This window comes from Anguilla anguilla, chromosome 6, assembly GCF_013347855.1.
Source record: "Anguilla anguilla isolate fAngAng1 chromosome 6, fAngAng1.pri, whole genome shotgun sequence".
In the NCBI taxonomy this organism is placed as follows: Eukaryota; Metazoa; Chordata; class Actinopteri; order Anguilliformes; family Anguillidae; genus Anguilla; species Anguilla anguilla.
Window position 1 is genome coordinate 52,264,289 of NC_049206.1, and position 27,692 is coordinate 52,291,980.

At 42.7% G+C, this 27,692-nt stretch overlaps 1 protein-coding gene across 2 annotated transcripts in view; it reads right to left on the bottom strand.

The window, feature by feature from the left end:
- Positions 1–27,692, bottom strand: part of slc35f1 (solute carrier family 35 member F1) — a 68,736-nt gene that overhangs the window by 21,117 nt on the left and 19,927 nt on the right. For both annotated transcript variants that reach the window (XM_035424104.1, XM_035424105.1), the window contains exon 2: positions 12,485–12,660. In XM_035424104.1, coding sequence (XP_035279995.1) covers positions 12,485–12,660 — 176 coding nt within the window. The remainder of the gene's footprint in view (positions 1–12,484; positions 12,661–27,692) is intronic.

The following is a 27,692-nucleotide window of genomic DNA, read 5'->3' on the forward strand; positions in this document are numbered from 1 at the left end:
ATGAGACTAAATTGAGCTCTTTGGCCTGAAAGCGAAGTGCTATGATTGGCACAGTGCAATCACATTCCATCACCCAGGCAACACTACCCCTGTGCCCAAGACCGGCGGTGGCAGCATCATGCTTTTGGTTGATTTTCAGCAGGAGGGAATGGGAAGTGTGTTGCCATCAAAGGCGAGATTGATGGAGCCAAATTTCTTTGAGTGGAACCTTTTTCAGTCCGCAAGAGATCTGCGTTTGGGGCAAAGATTCATTTTCTGAAAAGGAAAATGACCCCAAAGCACATGGCAAAAACTACAAAGGAATTACATAAAAACAAGAAGGTCACAATGGCCCAGCCAGAGCCAAGACTTAAATCCCATTGAAAATCTGTGGTGTGACCTGAAAATGGCTGCCTACTGATGCTCTCCATCTAGCTTGGCAGGTTTTGAGCAAATTTGCATGCAGGGATAGGAAAAAATTCTATAATCTAAATGTGCAAAGCTCATGGAGTCATACCTGAGAAGACGCATACATTTCAATGCATTAAAATCTCAAGGGAGTGAAACATTTCTGAAGGCATTATAATAGTACTGTACATTAATTTACATGTTTGATACTGGCCATGAAAGTGAATTGTATTAGAAAATACCATAAATGAATGTCTTGTGAACATGATTCATTGCGCTCTGCTTGTGTGGGTGACTTGTAATCTTCTAAGATTACAAGAATCTTTTTGAGTAAAATCATTTATGTTCTCAAAAACAATATATTCAGGAAATTTTCAAACTGTCCTTACACCATAGATCCCTTTGTGAATGCAAACACTGAGATCATTCCTATGTGCATGTTGTTTTTAACGCATTATAAAAAAATATACGTACAATCCATTCTGAGTACACAAAAGTGCACAACTTGCTGGCAAAATAAATTATATGCTATCCATAAATGTAAAAATAATATTAGAAATTAAATTAATCTCAAAATTAGTAGCTGGCCAGTTACATGATGTATCAGATACTAAACCTGTTCTGTCCAAAATAATTTATTAATTTCAACGTAATTACTTTGCCCGCCTCTCCTCTATTCTTGCAACAAATAACAGCAGGTGGTACCCATTATTCATGTTGCATATCCTCTTGCCCCTTGCACCTCTTTGCCTTGTTCTAATCAGCCTGATAGGAAGGTTAATGCACACCTTTCTCTGAAAATTAAGTTTCACAAGAATTATAATAGAGGGGCTTATTTCTGCTCCAATTATCTGAGCTATTCAAAGGATCTTCAGAGATCTGCAGAGCTGTGCTGCAAAATTAAAAAGTAGAATTTGCATGACAGTCTTAAAGGGGCAGATTCATGTAGAACCCTTAAACGGGAACATTTCTGTAACACCCTTAAATGGTCAATTTCTTGTAGCCCCCTTAAACGGGCAAATACCCTTGGCGTTCTAAATAGGCTATTTCCTGTAGCACCCTTAAAAGGGCAAATTCCAGTAGCACACTTAAATGGGCAAATTCATCTGACACTCTTGATGGGCCAGATTTGTGTAGGAATCTTAAAGGTGCAGATTTGTGCACCACTCTTAAAAGGGGCAGATTCATTTTTGTTAATTGAGCAAGCCAAAGACAAACATGTAAAAAATCTGGATCTATTTACAAATGAGTACATATTTACAATGTACATCGATGGTGTTCAAAATTGGTGCATCAATGATTCCAATAATTTTTACATAGCTTTATAATGGTTGTGCTAGGTCTACATTGTATTTCAAAAAGAAGAGCAATTCAATGTGTTGGAAGTAATTAACATGAAAAAACTATTGCTGTGTAACTTCCCATAGTCTGTGAAAAGACAAGTGTTCATAAGCATAGAAAGCACAAATCATAGCTATTTGTTTGTTTCCCCGGGTATAATTTCATAATGCGGCAAGCTAATGAACATAAAATTATAGCAGATAGCATTTTCTACCTCAATATAACAAGTTTAAAGGAATTTTTACTGGCAGACACACAGCTCAAGTGGCGGGGTGGGGGGGGGGGGGTATCAGACTTCATTATTCACTGAGTACATTTCAGACAGAGGACAGAGGACAGGAATTGTAAAATATACAGCCATTTCATTAAACAGAGATGGGGGTGGACTAACAGCTTTGTTTTCCTTATGAGAACTATTGTTCTGCATTGTAATTCTAGCTGACAAACTAGGATTACATTTGTCAGCTTGGGCATCGCATGGGACAGGCAATACTTTTCCACTCCAACGGAAAAGGGGAAAAACATGATGTAGATTGGGACAGTAAACAATAATAAACAGGGCAGGGACAAGAATTCTCCTCCAAACACATTTTAATTTACTTAAATAAAACAGGACGTTATAGCATGAGACAAAAAACCAGTGTGAAATTTGGTTTTATATGATGTGGATATTGAAGAGTTTTTCCCTAGCTAACCTTTCTTTTTTAAAAATGGTTATTTTTATTTTCTTCCCTATTTAGAATGACTGGCTTGTAGGCCTGCAGGCAAAATAGATGCTTGATCTAACAGAGATCACCCTTGGCATTATGAAGTTAAGAATATCATGTCTACTGAACGCCCCCCCCCCCCCATATTATGCTATGGCCAATTGTGCTTTGCCTCAACAGAAACAATGCCCAAATAGATTACTGGCATGATCACTACTGATTATAGAGTCCCTGAGCAGGAGCATAGCTTTACATGAACTGTATGTCTTACTTTTCTGTTATATTTTACAGATACAACCAATCAACTGCGGTATGTTTAATTGGTCTGTACCCCGAAGACATTTTTCATTAAAAGGGAAAACACCCACGACCAAGGCAATTTCGATATATTTAATTAACAGATTAACAACATTTTTCTTTAAAAGAGTTAATTTGTCACAGACTATTAGGTAGCGCAAAGTAATCGGTTCAGTTTGAATTACGAGCTTCGAAGAAAATCATGTCTCATTAAAAAATACTTACACAACGGCACACTTTTGAACCTTTTGCTGCTATGCTACAAATACTGATAGCTTCCAAGGAGTTCGACAAGAAAATGAAAATTTGAAAATCCAATATAACTGCCGTTTCTTTACAGGAGAGAACACACCTATGCACTCACAGAAGCATTAAGTTGCTGTCAGTTGATATTGCAGCAGTGAGTCACCACATGTCCTGCCTTTATAAGATAGAACAGTACTCACTATCCATATCCAAACAAATTATACCGAAAAGGTTTGGCAACCATATGAGTATAGCTTTCCTTACAGTGGCTTGCAACACTTCAAGAAGACAATGCCCTGTATTCAACTAATATTTGTCCTTAACTTTGAATTACAGAATTTACCGACTCTTTCTTCACAGACTCAGTTTGGAGAATCAGTAAACAAGCCAAACTGTATTAATGAAAAGAAAACAATCACAGATCTTGCTTTTAATTGTTAGTCATAGTTAAGGTCAACTGCTGATTGAATCCCAGCCAATGTCTGCAATTAAACAGTAAAATAAACACACTTCAGTTTTGGATAATCCAGCACTTCTGCAAACACAGAAGTTTTAGATTACAACACAGATGCAGTTCTTAGTACATAGATTTGCTGGAAAGGGGAATGTAAGAACTGCTTTCCATGACCGCCAAGTTTCATCCATATTTCTTCTTCCTCCTCTGTCTTCGTTGCACCCAAGTTATCTCATGTTTGTCCAAAACGGACCTTGAGGCACCAGCATAAAAATACAGCCATGAGAAAGCAAAAATTCCCTACTGTTCAAAAAGAAATACAAATCTTCCTAAGCTTGTTAACTCACCGGCTGACCTCTATAACTGCCTGTCTCAGTTATGAATCCGCAGATATGACTGTTGGTCCTTGGAGGAGCTATTTCAGCTCGTGACCTGGGTAAAGACTGTGACATTTTAAAAAAGACTATGCAGCATAAAATGTAGCACCTATTAATAAGACCGGAATAGGTGGAACAATAGCCCATCTTTTCTTAGACAAGAGCGCAAATGGCAGTTACAGTAGCACAGGCCCCCTGACACCACTCCGAAAAACCTTGTTCAGACAATTAGCCATGCTGCAGGAATAGACTCCTCGAGTTTCACATTTATCTGACGCGAGGCTTTTTGCAGATCCAGAAGTGACTCCGTGCAATTACCCATCAATCATGAAATTACAGTTCAGAGGACAGGTACAAAAAGGCAATTTTGGGTACTTGCTGTGGAGAATGTGAATTTGCAACTATATGGCCCTTATTTCCAATGGGTCGTTTTGACATATCTGTCCAAATTACTTATATTATTGTGAAAGTCTTAAAATAATACATAAAATTTAATTTAAAAATATGCATACAATATGTTTAACAGAACCACACATGCACACACACACACACACACACCAACACACAGGCAAACACACAGACATGTGTACACACACACACACACACACACTTTGACTCACCAGCACACTGGTCAGTGTCGCGAACGGGTATGCTTGGATTAACAGATAGTTTGTTTCTATCACACACACACACACACACAAACACACACGCATATACACATACACGCACACATCCTTCTTATGTTCCACAACTGTTTGTAGCATAAATCTGTATCCTCTTATATGAAATGCTAGAAATGCGGGGGTAGACACAGGAGCATGACAGGAGGATGACTCCGCCACATGTGCTGAATTAAAGCAAAATAAATGACAGAAACAACCTGTACGTGAAGCGAAGGTGAAAAAGGATGACAGGTTGATGCGGCAGCAGAGAAGAGAACAGCTGTGGGGAGAGGCGGGAGACAAAAAAAAAAACACAGCCTCCCTCCTAACGCATCTAATCAAGAACTCCAACCTGAAGAGAGGACCAGGGACCTCCGCACGGGGAGAAATACTGTTTCCACGGGAACCTTTATCAGATCCGCCATGGCAGGCGGGGTTATCTCTCCCGCTAATTAAGAACCTTCCCCATCCTTTTTAATTTGGCAGCCGCGCTATTGCTATTTGCTATTGCTTTTCGGCCCCCTGGCTTTTATCGAAGGGGAAATTCAACCGAAACTTAGCAAAAAAAAAAAAAGAAAAAAAGAATATGTCGAGTGGAAATCAACATCGATTTGAGGCTGTTCGCTCTGAAACTTCCATGTCGTCCAAGGTTAAAGAGTTTTCGTCGAAAAAGCGCGAAACGGGTGATTTATCGTTCGGGGAAGTCTCAGTGCCACGGACCAGGAGGATTCTTGGGCCGTTGGAGGGATCGGCCAGCCCACACCATCATTTAAAACACTGCGGTCCCACTTAATCAACACTTTGCTCTTTGCCAGGTAGGTAAACACACTCAATCACTGTTCAAACACACGCCGGCGTATAAAAACACTCACATAACCCACCGTGGGTCAGTGCCAGAGGCCGTTTTCCGGCCCGGGCTGTATAGAAGAGCTTCCCTCTCCAGGCTAAATGGGACCCTGACTGCAAATCGGGTCTCCTTAGCGTGAGTCACCATGTCATCGTGTCCCTATTCCAAGCGAGGGAATTTCGGTAGCACTTAGAACTGGGGGGCACGAGGGACATTATATTAGGTGCTTCACCTGGAGTGCATTAGTCAAAACAATGCTGTAGAAACGGACTTACAGAATGTATTAGTCACTTTGGATAAAAGCCAAATGCATAAATAATGAGAGGATTATCACAGCTGCTCACCCACTTCAAGCAATTATGTATTACCTTGTATTGATAGAGCAAAGACACCAGGGAAAATGTGCTTTAGTGCTCCAGCAGGCTATTATGAGGAGATTTCTGAAAACCTCCGCAATTGCTGATAGTAATTTGTCTCAACGGACGCGTTGTTTGGACAGCGGCGACAGACCGCTTTAAGATAATGGTAAACAGGACACCGAAAGAAAAGCCTGAGATTTTTTTTACAACGAAAAAAAAAAGAGAACAAAGCTTTCTGAGCATTCTGAGAGTCATTATTTGGGGTCCGCTTTGTCACACAATCACATTTCCGCAAAGCGGGCCCGGTAACGAGCAGCACGGAGAGTCCGTCAGCAGCAGGTACGCCGCGCCGTGCGTAATCCACGCAGAATAAACCGTACCCCACCCGCCATTACCGCGCCTCCCGCAGAACAACAAGGCCTTCGCGGAGCTCGTTATTCACATTAAGCCCGTCCGATCTGAGACGGTTTAGTGCGGCTCCTGAGACACGCTCGAGCGCCGCCGCGCCACCTTTCTGTACACAGAGGAGACGAGGGAGGCCGCGCGGCAGTTTATGTCTCTCCGCCAGTCGCTGAATTATTGATTATCCGCCCCCCTCCCCGTGAGCGGAGAACTCAATTCTCAACTGCGGACAAGTGGAAGCCGGGCGGCGCGAAGTCTTTCTACACCATCGCAGCCAGCAGAAGAAGAAGAAGAAGGTGAAGAGAGAAGGAAAAAAAAAACCCCAGGCACAACGGAGAACCAAAATAATAAACCGAGGTCAACAGACCTGGATGTCCTGGGCCTGCTTTTAGAAAGTAATAAAAAAAAAAAGCTTTCACAAGCAATCACCGACTACAGAGGACAAAGGCATTGACCTTACAACGTACCGGCAGCTCTGGAGGGAAGACGCCGGAAAGATAATAAAGAGAAGAGAGGCTCGTGTGCCAGTTTCTCCGCAGAGTAGGACAGGAACTGGCTGCACCGGGACCTCACGAACCAGCGTTAACTGTAGCATTCGAACACGATTCGCATTCAGCCAAAAAGATCAAGATGAATAGCGCTGAACCGCACCGCGTCCAACGAAATTACAGCAATAAAAAGGGTCAGGTCTTTAGAAGACGATACAACGGCGTAATGTGTTTTGGTGCTTTTCATTAATTGCCCCGTTTTACCTTCTTTTGAGCATCTCTATCAAAATGTACTCAGTTGGACAAGTCTTTGAAATTTGTGAAAGGGAGGATAATTATAGAGGTTGGCAGTGGGAAACTGTTGATTTCTAACTGACTGACTCAACTGCAATGCACACTTACTTTCAGGACCGTTAATGCTCAAACACATTGAAAAATTATTTGAACATCTAATTTCTACATCTTAGCTTACTATTTGAGAGAGATGTCATAAACATTTTTTTTTATTCCACTATTAAATGCAAGTAGACAAAAATGTAAATTGCTTTTCGCAAAGTCATTTTTAAGGTCTCCAAAGAAGAAGGTCCAGACAGTATAAATACGCTCACAAATCACTCTTAAGAAATTAATTCACACACACTTGGAAGAGCCTTCCCGTATAGATTTAATAAGCGTCCATATGCTTAATGTGAAACAGTATATTAGTGCCACATGGTTGGCAATTACAAAAGAAGCTTGCTTGCAATCTCTTCTCTTTCTGACAGGTGTCTTACCCTTTTCCACATTTCTCTTGTAAAGATACATTTTAATCTCAGAGACGTCTTGCTCACGGAAATAAATGATGCCGACAATTACCGCTGGCAACTAAGAGACAGGTAAATCAGCTGCAGCGGGTGTGAAAAGAAACCTAATCAGCAACCCAAGTGCACACTGGGTAATATAGCCCAGAGACAGCGCTTTTTGTTGTTGTTGCCTGGGCTATGTTATTTGCTGACCAAAACAGGGGCTGCACAGTGGTGCCACATAATTGGCTTCTTCCTGCCAGGGTAGCTTAAGTTAAGTCAGCTGGGATCCTTGAGTATGGTGTTTCCTCCTTTGGACGACACGAAGTGCCAGTCTTTGGCAGGAAGTGATATGACCCAGTTCGGATTGGTGTTAGGTCTCCTGTAGCACTGTGTGGCCTGTGGTGTGGAAAAGAAGTCTGTTTTTGATGGTGAGCGCATCAGAGGAGGGCTCACACTTCAGCTGCAGAGCTCTCGACTGTACGTGGGTGTCGGTTGCTCACCAGGGGGCCCGAGAGGCACAACTGAGGAGACCGTTAAAAAAAAAAAAATGCTGTGTCGCAGACAAGCTCTCACTCAGCACAGATGGGTTTCCAGTAACAGAAACAGATACGACGTCGCTTCACATGTTTCACGTTCGCCACAGTTTCCAGAACTCGGCAACCATTACCGTGGTCTGTCCAACTCCTTTGGAATGGCTCCACCTGGCAGATCCCACCCCCCCCCCCCAACTCCCAATCTCCTCCCCCACCTCCCCCCTCCCCCCCTCCCCATCCCATCCAGGCTCCGACAGATTGGTCAAAAGAATGCTGGCAACAAGTTCCCCTCATCTTTGATTTCCCAAACAATGCTGGAGCCGAGTGGGCCATATGCCGGGAGTGGCTGTTGTGTCAGAGGACAGACAGCCTGCCAGCCGCTCAGGAGCAGATGGGACGTTTTGATAGGAGGCCGCGTTCGCGCTGTGTTTCCCTCCGCGTTTCTCGGCACGCTAGCGGAGACATCCCCGTGGGACAGCATTTGCGTTACCGCGGCGATCGGATGACCGCGCCATTCAATACGCGCACGCCACGATCCGTGCTCCTGCCTCCATGTGACCAGCAAAACAGGTCACAGTGCAGAATGTTCCGAGCAGGAAGATCCCAAATCGTGACATTAGAGCATTTCACTTGTTTTTTTTTTTTTTTTATTGTACCAATTGCTTTGCCCAGAGAAAAATGCTACATGTATATGTAATTATCATTCCTCACTGTTGTTCTATTATTCGGTAACTGTTGTCGTACAGTTCCTTAATTCGAAGCAGGCCACTGCTGAGCAGCCCAAAACATTCCCATCAGCCTTCTGAATAAACTCAGGAGTAATTAATAACTTTCTTGGAGTATCGGTTTGTCACGTTGATCCATTTCCGGTGGAAATTTGTGCAGTTCTCAAAGATGCCTCAGGGTTCCCCGACCCCATTCCACAGACCCTAATTCAGTACTGCCACAGTTTGAATGGAATTTGTGCTGGATGAGAGGGGGTCAAGACACCCCACAGAGTGCTGGGAAGAAACTGGAATGCCATGACTTCATTTCACTGTTTAATTAAACCAATAAGGGCAATGAGAAGAGATCTATTCAGTTCCCATTAAATCAATGGCTTGATTTGCTAATAGACAATAGTTTCTAAAAAAAACTATTAAGAGCAATATTAGTGTGTTCCCAGCTCTAAATACTTATGTGTAACCAAATAAACAACAAATAAACAATACAACAATCGATTATCCCCATTTAATATATCGCTGCGCAATGCAGAATGTAATGGGGAAAAAGAGAAATGCGAGCCAGGGAACAAATAGCCGGGCTCTTTCCTGGACACTTGGTTCCGGGCTGGTACAGCGTGATTAAGGTCCACCCGACACCCCGGGATGCCGAACAATCCATCGCCTTTAATTTGCACATGTCCACTTTCACCACAGCTCCAGAGCAACAAGCTTCAGACACGAGCAAGCAGAACAAGAGCAGGACCGTTTTGGCAAACACCGCACTGACTCACTGACCGAACAGCTTGCTTGCTGAAATAATGAGCTCATTCCCCCCCCCCCCCCGTTACAATCACCAGCTTGCATTTCAGCAACAACTGAATTGTCTGACCTTTTTTTTCTATATAAAAACATATGTAGGTCAGCTTCCCACTTCTTTATTGCCAAAACATAAAGGAACGTAACACATTAGACAAAGAGAGTGCAGCAGTGCACAGGATGACACAATGAGCTAACAGATATAACACCTATTCTTAAATGTGATGTAAATAACCATCTATTGCTCATGAATGTTTATCATTGCAAAGAAGATGCTGAATAAAAAAAATGGCTGGAGTTTTTACTTTTTCACATTTTAAGTGAAATGGAAATAGCGTGTTATAACAGTGTAAAAGCCACCAATATTTTATGACAACTTAATTTCCTCAATGTTTTGGCTAATGTTAATGTTTTTTTCTCAAAGATACTCCTCTCTTATGTTCCAGACATGCACAAAACAATTGCAGATGTACATGCGGCATGAAGATACGTACACTTCATTATAAACAACTGGGATTTGCCCTAATTTATAATCAGCTCATAAAACACTCCATATTTACAACTGAAAAATGAATAAACCATTATTGCGGAAACTGTTTAAGAATTTGCACACGCAGCTAGTATAATCTCAGAACACTCAGCCCAAAAAAACAAAGCCTGCATCCTTTAAAAATTATTAATTTACTGTGGAGCATATTGACTACATGAATAAAAAATGTATCTTATGCAACATGGAACTTATGTAACTTCTCATTCCACAAATGGTCACTTGTCATTACTGATGATCTTTTGTTGGATTAGATTGCCACAAAAACATAATGACCATGATGCGTTGACTTGGAGCAGTAAACAGTCAACATGAGAATAGGTAGAATAGATATTCTCATGTCTGGTACATGACTAGTCAAGTTCATTTTGATACTTGCTGCAACGGTAACAGGAGAGGTTGATTTTCAACACCGCAGACACCTGCGGATCGCAGGGCAAGGACATCCGACACTTGTCAGGATTGACTCTTGACAGACCGCATTGTGTCCTTGGAGGCCTCCACAGGCCAGTCAAGAATAGCCCTCTTTCCCGGATACTCTCGGAAACTCTGACCTTGAGAAATGCCTGTCAGGTGAGATGCGATTCACATTCGGGGAATGCGAAAACGAGGTTCAAAGCAGCCGACATCTAACACTTTCCAGTAGCATTTATAAATGCTGGTCTGATGTTTTTTTATTTATTTATTTTTTTGACTCGGGGGGGGGAGTGCTGTCACGTCAGCCCCAGGGCTGTGTCGGGAGGTTCATTTCTAGAGTCTGCAATTTGTCTGAAGGAAAGGCTGCAAAACATCAAGACACAGTATGTAAGAACCGGTCCCATAGTTTGCCAGTTCATGGAGGCTGCCATGTTTGACTATGGGGCATTTGGCATGCGCACTGGGTGTGACCTAAATGTGAAGGGATGAATGGGAATTTAAAAAATCGTATGGCTTCTCCTGTGGAGCTCAGAAAAAAATTGGTTCCTGGAGAGTAATTATTTCGGTGTGAAGAAATTTTAGAATTTAGAAGTACTTTCTAAAATAGCATGATTTGGTCAGGGTAAATTCAAAGTTTCTTCAACGGGGAAACTTGTTTTTGGCACCAAAGACTTTCTAAACTGCAATAAATCCAGTAACCACTGGAGCTTGCAAGCTTCACTGGGAATGTCGATCCCTGGTCCCCTGGTGGAAAAGCATGCACTATGCTAATTTCAGTCTTCTGTCTGTCTTTCCCCTTTCCCCCATAAATACCACTGAAGCCTGTGGCTTCAAGCTGACTGAATGACCCGTCAGACAACCTCTTATGAGATCGGAAAGACATTTCCTGTTATGAGGACAAGCGGCTATTCAGTTCTTCGAAAGAGTACGGCCCACTGCACTTCAGTCCAATCCAGTTCACTAAACTGTGTGACATCATCAAAGAACATTCTGCCAAAGTATTCTAAACTACCCAGCTACACTGTATAAAACATAATACTAATACTAATACTAATAATACAAATAATAATAATAATAATAATAATAACTCTGTAATCATCATGGTCACTGGATCTTATTTTAATCTTCAACACAATATGTACTTTGTCAATCTTTGATTTTGTTCACTGTAGACTTTTTCTCAGCGGATGATGCAATAGATGCCAGAAAGGTACTGCTGTTAGCTCTAAAAAAAAGCTTCTTTTTACACCAGAGCAAATTTGCCAGTTGCCCAACCATATTTTCAGGCTCATCTCATTCCACAGTTCTCCATCAGTGCAGGAGAGTGCAGACTGGCACAGGCGTCTCCACACGAGCAAGCTACCAGCCACCACTTCTTCTCACTCCACAGCTGAGTTGGGCTGGAGGACTACACATCACCCGCAGCCGGCGTCTGATTGGCTGTAGGAGCCACTACCGTGTGTTGGACTGAGGTGAACCCCGCTGACTGTAAGCCTCTCACCTTAGGTGACGCTATGGCCAATCTTACTTTGCCCCATGGGAATCCCAGAAACAGCTGGCATGGTCAGGCTTCAGTTCCAGACCACGGGGCCTGTCACTGCATCAAGGCCTAGTGCTTTAGCTGGATACATTACCCAGGAGACAACTGTAAATCTCCACAAGGTCAGCCAGAGACCCAGAAAATTCTATTGGCTCATTAATTTGGCTTCCTCAATCCCCTTTTGTACAATCAATCATCATTGTAAGATAAAGGTATGTGAACAAGTCTGCTTTATTGAAGGACTTGAAGTGGACGAAAGTTGCATTTTAGAGGCGCAACTGAAATTCGTTCAGGACATATCGGTACCAGTCTTTTATTGTATAATATGAAACAGTGACCTAAAATCCAACAGCTCGCTAGTTTGTACTGTGTATAAATATATCAGACGCAGTGTATTTGTACACTAGCCAATGTGTGTGGGTAGAAGCATGTTAATATTTCATATTTTTCCATTGGGGAGGGAGAGAACAAAACGTGTTAGATATATTTCGTACATTATAGGTTGAGAAGTGCGCTTGCTGGCTGCCCTAAGGCTAATACTCCCAAACCCGGCCCTTTTTGAATAGCGCTCATACCTTGTCTCACTGCTAGCGTGGTGGTGTAGACAAGAAACAGCAGGATGTAGTTGAGAAAGCTCTGAAAGACGGGGGTGTTGGCGTGGAAATCGTCCGCCAGGTACTTGCTCGTCAGGCCGATCCCGCAGATGAGCAGCGACAGCACCTGCCCCAAGGCGAGAGTGAGGAGCAGCTCCCTGTGGAGGGGGGGGGGGAAGGAGAGCGACAGAAGAACAATTATAATGCAGCACGTCTTTGCCGGGGAAACAGCCAAGAGCACCATGACGACAGGGTTTCAGGGCAGTCAACTGCAGTAAACCAGAGGCAGACAAAAATCCTCCTCTGTAGCTCTGTTGTGACGGTCTGCCCTTTGTCTCCTATGTACCGAACGGTTATAGTAGCAGCAGCAGAGACAGGAAGACTATCACAGCATGACTGTGGCACAAACGCAGCGAATTGCTGTAATGCGGATAAAACGTACAGCACAGGGATTAATTAGTGGGTTCCTTTGAGAGGCAGAGGCCAACGGCTGAGTTTATGGGAAACGGAACAGGCAGAACAGAGCAGGTGTCCCATTCGGCCCCAAAAAACGATTCCTTTCTCTCACAAACGTGCGCAACTCGAGCTCCTCGGACGCTTCGCGAACACCGACCATCAGTCACTGTCCCGCACGCACTTCCTGTCTGAAAAAAAGCATTTATATTTGGGGTAGGTTGTGATAAATATTGTCCCCCCGCCCATTGTGATAAGCTGTCTGACTTCCTCTCATTCTTCTACAGGTGGCGAGGGTGATACAGTTTCCTCTTGCCGCTTGTCTGGGCTTCCTGTCTGAGATATTGGGTTGGGGTCAGCGGGGGGGGGGGGGGGGGCGGGGGTGGTCTCCCACCGGCCTCCCGTTTGCGGTTTGATCACAGGAGAGGGGCGAAGGTGCTGTCAGATTCCGCGTGGGAGGAAATGAGGTGGGGACGGGAGCGGGCGAACGAGCTGTCGTACCAGACAGCGACGAGCAAGGAGCAGGCCTCTCCTTTCAGAGTGCACACCAAGCAGAGCTCTCAAAAACGCCATTCAAAACAGCATATTCATGTGTGTGAATGGGAATGTGGGCAGGCACATCTACCTCTCACACAAACCTGCACATGCACACACACGCACACACACACACACACATTTTCACACACACACACACACACACACACACACACACACATACAATGTATTGATACCTGCATACTTAAATACTCACAGACACTCACAAACACACATGCACACACACACACATACACACACACACACATAAAATACTATAAGGCACCAGCATACATGTACAAATACATTACATTTAATTACTGACAATTAAGTAGACGCTCTTATCCAGAGCGAATTATGAAAACACAAGCGCAAATATTAGGCATCAAAGTGCAGTAAATCCCTAACGGTGGAAAGAATAGACCCAAGATGTACAGCAAGTGGAAAATGTGCAGATGCAATTCAAAACTTGTCCATTAAATTATAAATATATAAATATGGTTTCAACAGCACAAATTACTGGCACGCCCCCTACTTTCATGAAATTTTTCAATTTTTTGTCACACATGCACACTGACGCATATGCAGATAAAATACAGCCAACTGGCCAGCATTATTCCATATGAGCATAAACAAGCGGTAATTACTCACGTTTCAATTAAAATCCCATTAACCAATGGCACGCAGAAAGCAGCTATCTGAATTGCTGCAACAGTACGTGACTGCATACTCTGCACGGCCCAAATGCACAATAAGCTTCAGAGCTGAACCTCATAATGTCAAATGGTCAAGAGACAGAGGAGATGAAGAAGCGCTTTGTAACCTCAAACTTCTGAATGATTAAACGCTCTTTATGGAGACAAGCCATGCATAAACAGCGGGAGCATAAGCACGACCTATTTTACTTTCCAAGCATACAGTCCTTTAGGAAGAAAAAGAAATGGCCGAGCTGTTACCTGTAACCTTCCCACACACACAAGATTTAGTCAATATAATTTTATTCAAAAATTTGAGATTCATTTCTGAAATTTACACCTCTTATTCGTACATATGATATTTTACATTTAGATTTGACCAGTAAACTATAAATAGCTGGGTAAACTCATCGAAATGAATCACTTCTAGCGATATTTCATAACTACACAAATGAATAAATATGTAGTTTCTTTGCCAAGAAATATAACACAGTACATAGTAAAATGCTTATGAACTTCCTAATCTTGTCTGGCATTAATTAAAGTGAAATTAGTTTTCAGAGTCATTATAGCCACTGCAAATAACAAGTGATGTATGAGACCATGATAACAGCATTATCTGATAATAGAGCTGATTCCCTGCAGTTTAGAAGCTTTCCATCCATTGCAGTCTCGTCAGAAGATGGAGGAACTGTTTTAATTACGAGACGCTACTGTTAGCGTCGCCGTGCCTAGCAGCAAGTAGTGACTGTAATTACCAGAACCGAATTATCTTCTACACCAATAAAGTGCAACCAATAATCATCCTGGTACACACATTTTTCACAGCCCTAATTTATTTTCCCTAATCCAACCCCTGTGCAACCATAACATTAGGCTTCAAATAGACTTGTACAAAGATTATGGTATGCGGTCCCCCCCTCAATAATGGTGTACATAAAATCAAAATGTACAGAAATGTGCTGAGAAAAACAAAGTAATGTGAGCCTGTTTCCTTTCTCCAGCAAAATGTGACCCTGTTGGACATTGTGATAATGCTGTTTTTGTGTTTATTTTTTTGCATTTACATTGATCCTGCTTTAATTACTTTTTTCCTTATTTGAGTTGCATATTAAAGGCCAAACAACTTCACTAAATCAGGAACAAAAGAATGGCTTATTGACACTGTAAAGCATTTCACTGCCCACAAGCCATCAGAAAGCCTTGTTTGCAGCCATTAGGTAAACTAATGGAGATTTCAGCAAATTAACCTATTGTTTGCCTTTAATCTGCAAATACACAGATAAGTATTAGCGTCCAAATTAAAATCTCAGATCAGACTCAATCTCCATGATACGCTTTGTCAGAACAGCATCACTGTGGGTAATGCATCTAATAAGTTACAATTACAGTAGCTTGCATAGCCTAGTAGACTATTCTATGTGTGGGCATGAGTGCTCAAACACTCGAGCAAACAATAGAGAACGAACAATGAAACACTAAAAACACAGCCGGATTGCTTGAAGTATGCCCCGTAGGTGCCTGGCAGACTACAATGCCTAGCAGATGAAATATTGATTTTAATAGAGCTATCCGTGCAGATAACAATTCACTGTTTAATGAGGATGTAAAAAAAAACAGACAGTACTAGTATGCATCTCACTATAGGCACATCTGAATATCATACACTAGATTTTCAAAATCTACAGGGAGTTATTAAAACACGGGCCGGGTTTTTAAAAATTTGAAATATCTGTGAGCGTGAGAGCACAACGTTCATTCCGCGTTCTACTCCTTCGAGCAACGGCACCCTCGTGCACGAACAAAAAAAACAAAAAAGAGCATCATAAATTACATATTTGAAGAAGGGAGAAAAAGAAAAGAAAAAAAGAACAGCAACGATGGTTGCAATACGCAGTCGGCACACTGCAATCTCCGCGTGTAATGGAAACATCCGGATAAGCAATTAGGGCCTGGAGACAGTTTGGAGGGTGCGAGAATGCGCATCGGCGCATTGACTTGCACAGCCTCTCTCTGATGTGACCCTGATCGCTACGCTCACCTCCTCTCGTGCGCTACAAATACCCAGAATGCCTATCGCTAACACGCGCGTGTTCATAAAGTATCAGAGGTCAAGATACGCTAAATTGAGAGGCCCAAAGCTGTTGCGTACCATATTCTACATGTACATATATTCATGAGCTGGTACAACAAGACTGAGAGAGAGTCGGAAATTTGCATTTAGATGGAAACTAATCTTTGCATGCTTTCCTCTTAGGAAGCTATACTTATGATATAATGTATGATCATTTTTTTATGGTGCTCATTCATATTACTTCAACAAAAAGGATCTGTTTAAAGATTTAGTATTAAAAGGTCTACGTCTAAGTTAAATTGAAGCCTCATACAAGGGAGGGCTATTCACAACATGTTAAATCCCCTTTGCAATATTCGCCTTGTTTCAACAACACCCCTTTCACACTCTGGCTCCACCTTCGCACACTTAAAAGCGTATCCCACGCACAAAACTTAGCAACGATCACCCCTAGAGGTCATTTGGACTGGTTTTAAAAAAGAGTAACATTCCATCACAGTCTAACGACTCACACACTGCAGGAGGTTGCCACGTGAATTTAATAATCTGAATCATCTGAATCGAAACTCTGAGGAGTTCTGCAGATTTCAATGAAGGATCTACCCACTGACACACCCTGAAGTTTCTAGAACAATGCAACTCTGGAATGCAACAATCAATGCGACAATTGCAGCTGTCACAAGATTCCAGAACATAGACCAGGGGCTCATAATCTAATGGTGCTACACCTATATACACTTCCATAACACACCTTTCCAGCGCAGTCATAATGAGGAGCGTTGCACATGAACGGCCTCGCTTAATTAGAGCACATTACTCAAAGTTGAGGAGAAAGCGCACCTCTGAAAGACTGAGAGCGATTCACCGCAGTGGTGTTACAGATTCTCTTTGTTTCGCTCGATTTCCACGGGAGAATGCCACCTCTCGCCGTGAATGCCTGGGGCAGTAACCCCCCCCACCCGGCCCCCCACTACACCCCCCTCCCCTGCCGTGTTATTAACAGCCTCTCCTGGGGGTTCGTCACTCCCTGTGCGCCGGGGGACAGTGAAGGGGAGGAAACTCTTCAAGGGCACAGACGCCAGCGTGATGAAGGACAACAGGGAACCACAGCAGGCTAACGCGATTGGAGGGAAAAATGCAAAGGGCTGGGCTTCGGGATCCCGAATAAAGGACGTCGTGGTTTCACATCAGGGTTCACTATTTTAAACAGTGGAAATGAAGCACTTTGTTTCTAGGAAATCCCAACTTTTCAGAAAAAAAAAACCACAAGCAGTATTTAAAGGTGCTTTTTAATGGTGAAATGTGAAAGGAAATCGATCTGTAGACAGAATAGATGCACGCAGCCATTTAAAACTATTTATTTGATAATAATCCCAAATGTAAAAGGCTAATGAAAATGTACAGACACAAAGATCAACATCACAAATGGTTATCTATTTCAGCAGAGAATCCCCTAGTTTCTGTTGGTTGGAAGACCTGATATTATTCCACACAGCTTGCAAGTGCCTATGCATGCATACCAGATGCACAGCCACCCATGCACTTTATTCTTCTATCATAGCTATTTGTACTATTCTCACATGTCCTGCCTGAAGGTGGGTAACAGTGCGTTCGGACAACGCGAAAGAAAACGTGGAAAATTTGGCATTTCTGATTACATTTATAAATTAAAATTCCTGTCTTTTTTCTGTTCTTTTATTTTTTTGTTTGCATTTATTAAAGCTTTTTCTCTCCCATTTTAGAAAGTTCAGTCATGTGTGTATCTGCTCACTGCTGCAGCATGCAAGAGAGCACAGACAAGCACATGCTCCGCCTCCACGGCACATGACGCCGAGTCAGGCAGGTCAGACACGAGCTGAAGACAGTTCATGTGCAGCATAACAGGCAGACCGGCAGGCGCCCATTCAACCAACGGAGGCCGCTGGTGTGCGATGAGGCACTGCCACCCAGACCGACCGAAACCTTCCCATCCCTGGGCAAGGCTTCAGCCAATTGTGTGTCACCTGTGGGGCAGCCGTACACAGTCGGCATGGGAACAGTTCTTATATAGTACCACGCAGTGGGACCATTGACAATTTTTAAACCCTAGCTCAATGTAGTAATGGGATACTACAAATTTTGACTGAACATTACTCTCTGAACAAGCCTATGCTTACTGTGTGAACTGGACTTAATGTGTTCGTGGCTGTGAATAACTGTTACATAATGGGTATTGTACCTTATCAGACCTGTGTTTTCTCATTGTTCCAATGACCTTCAGTATGCACTTATTGTACATTTCTTTGGACAAAAGCGTCTGCCAAATAAATGTGTTGTAATGTAATGTAATGATACTACCTTGCCCTTACCCTAAATGGGATTATTGACACTGTGTAATTGCATAAATTCAACATAAAAGAACAGCTGGTACATTCTAAGAGATTCTAAAGACATTCTAAAGAACATCTGGTACATTCTGTTAAGTGAGAAAACGAACACCATGCATATCTATTAACAACTGTTTGTTTTTGTATTTTTTGTAAATAAATTCATTTATTTTTTGCCCGAGTCATGAAGTCCTGAGGGTTAATTGACTTTCGAAGCAGCAAGAACATAAGCAAGAGATAAGAGTCGATTTTGCTTAACATTTTTGATCTTCAATACCTAAACTAAGGGGAAATAAATTAGATTCCGTCTGAAATGTAATTGGAATTCTTTTCAATTTTTTCCGTTATCATCACTGACCTTTCCATAAAACCATGAATCACAAACAGGGCACACTGAAACGCATTTTCACAAATTACCAAAGAGAAAAGACAAATGTCAGACCTGCTTACATATTTCCTACAAGCCACATTTTTTTATCCAGTTTTTTTTTCTTGTATTTCCAAAGAGTTTAGAATGTTTTCATATATTATGTGTCAAGGACTTAATAGCATCTGAGGAGACCTGAAAGCCCATTTTCAAACTGACCTTGAACAGTCCACTCGAGTCATAGTACCATAGAACCAAATCAGCTTCACCCAGGTAGCCACAGGAGACAATGATCCCTTGCTTTAAAAACAGGAATCTTTTCAGACAAAATGTTGAGAAGAAATGAGCATTTAAAGTGATTATCCCCGTAATTGGAATCCCACGCCTTCTGTCCATTTCAGAAAGGGGGGAAAAAAAATAAGCCCACAAATCTTCATTACTGCGCAGATGATAGATGTTTGAGGTGAAGATGGAGGGAGGGGGAGGGGGGTGTTCTAGAGAAGAGCTAGGCTAAGGACAGAATGTTTACAAGGATTGATTTTCCTCACTCAGATCGCATGGCCTTCTCCGCTTCAGGGGGGCTCGACTGGGTCCCTCCGCGAGCACAATCAAACAGCATTTTCCCCCAAATTACTCCAGTCCGAATCGATACGAATCAGCGGGATGACCTACAAAAGACCCCCCCCCCCTCCCCTCCCCCTGTCTTTGAGAAGTAAATATACATCAAGGGCTAATTTCATTCACATGTGAGGCTGAGGGAGAGTGACCCCTCCCCCGCAGACACCAACGAGCCTCCCGCACGTACAGAGAGCTGCTCTTTCCTTCCCATGAGCAGGTCTGAGGCGGCTAGTCCACCATTTCACCGTCGTCCCCGCTGCCTCAGCGAGTATCACCGGCTACACTTTAATCACTGGGGGCAGCTTTTGGCCTCACATGCTCTGATGATTCAATCCGGTTTTGTCACGTGATTTTTGTGATTGTATCCTAAAATGTCTACGGCACAAACGCAAGGTGTAGCTAGCATAGAATCCGAAAACGAGTCCGACGCGCGTCTGAGGCGGTTAAGTGAGGAGCAGCGGACCTCGGCCGCTCGTTCCCGCTCGCTTGCTCGTTAAACATTGATGCCCGCGCCGCGGCGCCATGCCGGCAAGAGTGCCCGCCTCCACTGGCGACAGCGCACCACCACCGAGGAGCGCCCTCCTCCTCACGAGTGTCTGCATCTCAGCCACGGGCAAGAGATTCACAGTAAAATACATCTGGAAGATGAAAAATGCAACTGGGGGGGGGGGGGGGAATATATAAATGACGGTTTCACAGGTCTCTTCCCATAAAAGCCCACTGGCCTACTTGTGTCTGGGCCTCACAGACAAATCTCTTGGAACAACAACAGGCTCAGTGGACATGCATAATGAATGGATAAATGGCACAGAAAACATATCATATTACTGAAACTGCACCCCCCTTCCCCCACCCCCCATTCCCTTTGGTGGTCTCTTTAGTCTCCTAGCCCTGTGTGCTCCGGCAAGGCAGATACATCATTGCGCCAGACCCCAATAAGCCATCTGTTCAGCTTTGGGGAGCTCCATGGCGGCCTAGCACCAGCATCCTAGCGCGCAGCGGGAAAACCCAGCAGGAGAAGGGATTATTTAAACGGATAATGACTCCGATAAACAAGGGCCTGATTGTGTTGGTGACCCCTGCCTCAGTGTCCTGGATCCCCACAGAGAGGAGGTGGTCAGGTGGAGACAGTTCAAGCTCCTCTCTGGCCAAACCTCATCTGACCATAACACGCCATTTAGCAGACACTCTTATCCATTGTATCTGCTTTTACAGCCGGATAAACCGAAGCAATTCAGGTTAAGTCACCGTGCTCATGGGTGCAACGGCAATGTCCTGTCTGAGAATCAAACCCGCGACCTGTAGGTTTTCAAGGCTGGTTCTGGTTGCTTATCCATTCTACTACAGATAGGGCAACCAGTGCAACAGCTCAGCACAGTAGCAACGTTAACTAGCGCACTGCAACTAGAACTCCAGCCACTCAAAAAAGAATATAACAAATGCTTTTAATTTAGAACAATAATATACTGATCCTGTCTGCTTTCGAAACGCAAACAACTTTTGCTTTATAGCACTATTATATCAGTATGATTTATGGGTTGGATAAACTTTACTAGCTTGAACCTTCTCTTTTCTGTTTACTGTTTTGAGCACGCATAAAATAAAAGAATTTGAATTTATGATCTACCATTACTGCACCTCACACCACTGAACAGGAGAATTAACTCTAGATGAGTGACTATACACCATACCCTGCCCCCGAAAATCTCAAATGAAGCTTCACATATGAGGAGCTTTAAAGATAAATCATCGAGAATTATTCACTTCTTGATAAGGATTTCCATCTTTAAACACAAAATTTCTTGACTTCAAAATGTGGTTCAACATTGGCTCATTGTGGGGTCTCCCATCCCTATTTCTGATTAAGCTTTGCCCACATGTCTGGAAATATACTCTTCATTTGCCAAATTTGTTGGGGATTAAGAAACCACAAATTGAATTCAGCAAGAAGAAAGGATTTAATCCAGCCACCCTCTGACAGCAATTAATTCTGAGCATAATTATAAGGATTGTCCATAGAGCGTTTAGGTTTCCATAGAGAATATGGTCTGAGTGAAGCCAATCTGTAAATTTTTTCAAACAATTCTGCTTCTGTTCAATTCTCCTTGAATTACAATTTATCATATGGCGCATGTCTGGAAACAAAAATCATGTCCTGGTAGAAATCTTGTGTAAGATCTTTGTTAGATCTTGATTCAAGATCTTGAAAGATCTTTTTAACGGGATTTAAATGTAGGCAAGAATGTGAACTTGTTTTAAAAATCAGCTTGTTTAAAAAAAAGTCGGTTTGTTGTGTTTTACGACTTCCTCCTCCAAACTACCAGCACTACCAGGAACATTTGAACCTTCCGATATGAACCCTACCCTGGACTCTTTTAGTCTCTGTGTCACAGCAGGTACAGAGCCTCACACAATGAACAATGAGCTAGCGGCCATTTCCGTTTAAGGAACATTTCCCCCTTTATAGTCACTGACATGCATGCGATGGAGCACAATGCTGCCTGTGTTAAATATGCGTGTCGAGTGCTGTAGCAGTTCATTATGAGGTAATGCCCAGCAGCGAATGCCATCTCTCAGTCAATGACTTCCACACACACACACACACACACACACAAGCGGTGTTTCTGGTTGCCAGTCTGGGCTTAGAAAGATAAAGAGAAAACCTACTGTTATCTTTAATTTGTCACAGCTCTGGTAAATTGCTTTAATAGTGCCCTCGCTGGATCTTAATGACACAACCAGTGCTGATTTGTAACGACCTTGTCAAGTTGTCAGGCATAAAGCATCGCTCCGATCGGTAGCTCAGATGGGGGGAGGTCTCCAAACTGTGAAAATGTCTTATAATACAAGGGCACCACGGGAAATGATGCCTAACCTAAAAGCCAGCCTGCAGCTTTATGAAAAGATATGATGATGATACACAGTAAAATGTTCTGCGTTAAATCAACTCTTACAGAGTAAATATGGTTCAGATTGGACACGTATGTACTCCGTTAGTGTTGAAATAACACTGGACATTCTATTATTTATATAGGTATATGAGTACAGGGCTCATTTTGAGTCTGCCACTAAACCATATCATATGTATATGTATGTGTTTTAGAGACAGAAAGAGAGTTCCACATACTACACATAAGTTGAGACTATCATTTTTTTACCTACAATATGCCATGAAACCCCACAAAAAATAAAATGTCTCAATGAGAAAAAAAACTGCTACAGCAACTTGTGTTAGCTGAGCATTAACATTGCGATGTCATGTCAGCCACTTGCCTGACTGGACATTTTTCCTCTAAAAAACGGCAATTTGCTGAAGTGAAAATAAAAAGGAGAGAGAGAGAGAGAGAGAGAGAGCAATAGAGACAGAGAGTGAGAGAGAGAAAGAGAGAGCAAGAGAGACAGAGACAGATAGACAGGGAGGGAGAGAGAGAGAGATTTTCAAGGTCTCGGAACCATTTAGGCAATTATTCTCCTTAAGTGAGCAAATCTGCCCCTTGACTGAGTTTCTTTTTTATGAGAATTTACACCAAGCCCAGTTCCCTAAGGACTGTGGCTGAGCATATCAGGACACACCTGAGAATCAGAACTCTTCATTTGAACACAGCTCATGTAAGGACTATAATTTATTCCTGTTATGTGCGGTGCAACGGCAGAGCAACAAGGATAATAAATTTACAAAGGAAAATTTCACACACAAAAAAAACCACAGTAATGTCAGGGATCCGGTACTAAAACTAAAGCTTCAGTGGTTATGAAACACACTTGAAACACACTACTATTACACCCACTGTAATTATATTGGAGCACAGGGCAAGAATACAAAACACTGCATAAACAATGGTTTCAACTTCTAAATGAGGCCACAAATGGGCAATTGTACACCAGAGAATAATTTGGTCTTAAGCAATTGCAGCATAGACTGAAACATTGCAGTGTGCAAAACAGTGCTTATCTCATTGTTTTACTGATGTAAAAAATAAAAAATCGGCACTGTTTCCTGTACACGAGAAGGGTCACTTCAACAGGTATTTCTTAAGCTGCCTTTCCCTGCCTGTTAATGAGAGCCATCTGACCAGTCACAATCCCACCAAAATAAGCCAGGCATCGATCAAGAGACAAGCCCTGGCCTGAAGCGAAGTCAAAATGTCTGAATTCCCACGAACTGCATCGCAGTTTTCCTTTTGATTAACCACGCGCATCGATTTCGGGCAACGCACAAAGCACCACGCGCCGATGCTTGGGAAATAAATCAACTCGCTCGCTGCTGCTATTCCCAGTCCACAGCAATAATGAGTATCAGCGAGATAAGACATTATTGTCTATTCATGCATGCCGGGACACAGGCATTGATTGCAGATTAAGGGAACATGAAAGATTTCATCCCAGGGCTGCTCACGCTGAAACTCCACAAAATCTTCTCTTTTTGTGGCCGGACCGCAACAGCGGGGCCAGCCCTACAAACGCGAATGTCTGTGACTGAGTGACTGAGTGACTGAGTGATGAAGTTACACCATTGGTCGGCCGGGTGAAGTGTGTTAGGTCCAGCCATATACTAGGTGTTGACCTGGTCTTGTTTTTTTAAGCACGCAATTACTGTTGCAATAAGCTGTTACTGTGATTAGATGATAGCTGGTATGTAAGATCACCTCCACATAACATCACATCTGACATTCATTCTTTTTATTTTAGTCATGTGACACATCGTGGCATCATTAAATCTGCGCACCATTAGGCCCTACCATGTGAGCGAATGGGTTAAATGAACCAGCAGAAGACATCGAGGGACACTAATTTTGGGAGGCAGACATTTCCATGCAAGTCAATACATTGCTCTCCAGTGCAATTTCTCCACCAAGTAAATATAGTATACATATTGAAAGTGTGTTATTGCCATAATGCATAGTGCATTAAAAAAATAAAACAGAATTTAAGACAAAAAACAACCTGTAGACGGTATAGTGAAGTTGATTTCAGTTAGTTTATTAATTCTTAATGAAAGACAATACACATCATCAGCGATGGATGCCATAATGATGATGGTACACAGCCATTCTTTTGTACATCAATTAATAATGTAATAATAACATTGTTATTACTACATGTACATCCATTTATAATGTATTAATAACATTGTTATTAACACATCATTCATTGACATTTAAATACTGTTAACAGTTGATATATTTTGCATGTATTGATAGTATTGCAAGTGTATTGATAGTATGTAAATATGATGTGACTTACTGCCAAATAAATCATATTTACTTCAAATAATAACCGGAATTACTTGCAATGCCACCTGAAACTACAGCTAACTCCAGCTACCATTTCTATTTTGAATCAGGTGAGAAGGAGGTCTGATCATGCAGTCAGTCAAATACAAGGGACCAATCAAGACTCAATCAAGACAACTGCACATTCCAAACCCATACACTCTCACAAACACACACAGGCACATACTTTACAAACAGGCGTATACCATATCAACCTGTAGAGACTACAGCATGTCGCCTTCATTCAGCAAACTTCCTGGTTGAATTCCCAAACTGGTCCTCTGTATGTGACCATTTGATCAACACCCCCCCCCCCCCCCCCCCCCCCCCCCGCCAGCCACCCCTACCCCCAACCCCAGCTGCTGAACACACACACACACACACACACACATAAACACATACATAAAGACACAAAGAATGGAGTTTTCAGTTCAGAATCTCAATTGAATTCCAAGGTTAAATGGGGCCTAAATTGAAACCATACAATAAAAAAACTAGCTAAAAGTTTTGGGCAGATATGAGGGGAAAGTACTTAGCTTTGGTACAGTATAAGCAGGATTACCATAGGGGTAAAGAGATGGGGTGCTCACCCCAAAGACCTCCTTTTCGAGGCCTTATGAATAAATGCATTGAAAAGCCAGAGCCGCGGTATTTAAACTGTGGACTACACTGGCACTGGCTCATTAAAACCAACAGCAGCACACACTCCATTATCATGGAAAGCGTGCCGCTAAGCTCTCTCAGAGCAAAAGTGTCACACGCTCAAGGCCGCGGTTCAATCCAGTGATCGTGTCAGAGGTTTTTTTTCTCGCTAAAATACCGTCAATTGGGACCCGGCCTTGACACCGAGGCCGGGACACACATTAAGCAAACAGGACAGAAGCCTCCCGCTGCCCGCTCGGGAGCTTCGGAGGGAGGCGCGGAGCTGTGCAGGTTACATCACACCTTCCGCGCTCAGAACCCCTCTCTTTCCCGCTCGTCCGACACGAGGCGACACGAGTTCCGCCAGCGAAGTGCCCCTCGCAATCATTCTTTCAGCCGGACCCTGCAGCTGAATGGCACGTCTGCTAAATTCACTCCGGTGCTTTATGAATACAACCCGCCCCGGTCTATAAATAAAGAACATAATCCCGCATTGTAACAAAGAGCCACTCCTGCACTTTGCCTTCATAAATATTTCAAATGAACAACACTGGACCTCTCTGCTGGAAAAATATGATGGTAGTAATTCCTCAGATTTCAGACAGATGTCATTGGACTAATGTATGAATCCCTAAACAGAAGAAAATGAAAGGGAGATTTTTTATATGAAAGGTGAGACATAATAGGCTTTAGTGTTGCATAAAGGACAAATCTAACAAGGACATCACGGCCGCACCAGACTAAACCTTTGTGCTGGCATTTTTTTTTTTTTTTTTGGCTTCATTGAATCTACTCCTGTGACAGGGAATTTTCATATCCGGACAGGGAGACTACAATGAGAACCGGATGGAGAGTCTGCGGGTGTCTCACATTTGCTTCCATTCGGTCTGCCTCAGCTTCAACCCATCCACTTGAGAGTGGCATCGGAGACAAGAATGACACAGAGAGGAATAAGGGAGAAAGATGGAGACAGAAAGATGCTGGGGGGGACAGAGAGACAGAAGGTGAGCCAGAGAGAGAGAGAGAGAGAGAGAGAGAGAGCAATAGAGACAGAGTGAGAGAGTCCGAGACAGATAGACAGAGAGAGAGAGAGAGAGAGAGAGATGGTAGGAGAGAGCAAAAGGGACAGAATGTGAGAGTGAACGTGAAAGAGAGGGGGAATGAAAGAGAAAGCATTACATTATCTTCCTCTGCCCTCCACATCTCCATAAAGACTTATTTCACCACACATTGTCTGCTGTATTATTAAGTATGAGGGAAACATACATACGGCAGCATAGCACAGTATTCTTCATTCCCTATTCACTGGGCCTTATTCTCAAGGCCAGAAGGCAGTAGGTAGTGGCAGTGCCCAGTGTAATCTGAGGAATATGTTTATGCAATTTGCATTTTTCTAACTGGGAATTCAAAACATGCACCTAACAGAGCATCTCCTATTGACGGACATCTAGGTATATACAGCATATACAGTATATATATATATGAGGATTGCTTCTATTACCTTGTTGAATCCATGGCACAAAAATTCAGGCTGTTCCAGAGGCAAAAGGGGGCCTTACCTGGTACTAGATAGGTATAACTAATAAAGTGCCCATATATATGTCTGTAACATATATGAAATACTGTTCTTTAGATATTCGTATTCTATACCTTAAGTTCTATTGTGAGTGAGGATACCCGCCAAGTAAATACATAAATAATAACAATACAATACAAACACGCTCAAGTGATCAACACTGACAATGTTTAGCTTTACAGAGCCGATTTATATAATATTATTTATAACTCTGTGGCCGCAGAATCTAATTAAGAATGTAAGAGCATCACTCAGCCAAGCACATCCTGTTTTCTTCTCCAAAAAAAAAGCAATCAAGGTTCAATTCAACGGTAATTGGCATGAGAGACTTAAATGTATGGTCAATACTGAGATTTGCCAGAAGAAATCGGTGACAAACACCGTAGCAGAGGGAGGAAGTGAGCAGCATTTGCATACAGGCTACCACAGCCATAGGCCTCGCCTGTTCCCTCAAGTCATGACTACTTCACCCAAGCAGACTCTCCAGCTGAGATACCGGCAGTGATGGCAAGGTCTGTTCCAATTCCTTCCCCCAACCATCTTTGCCCAATGGAATGCCTGCAGGCATTAAATTATCTTAGTCAACGTTCAT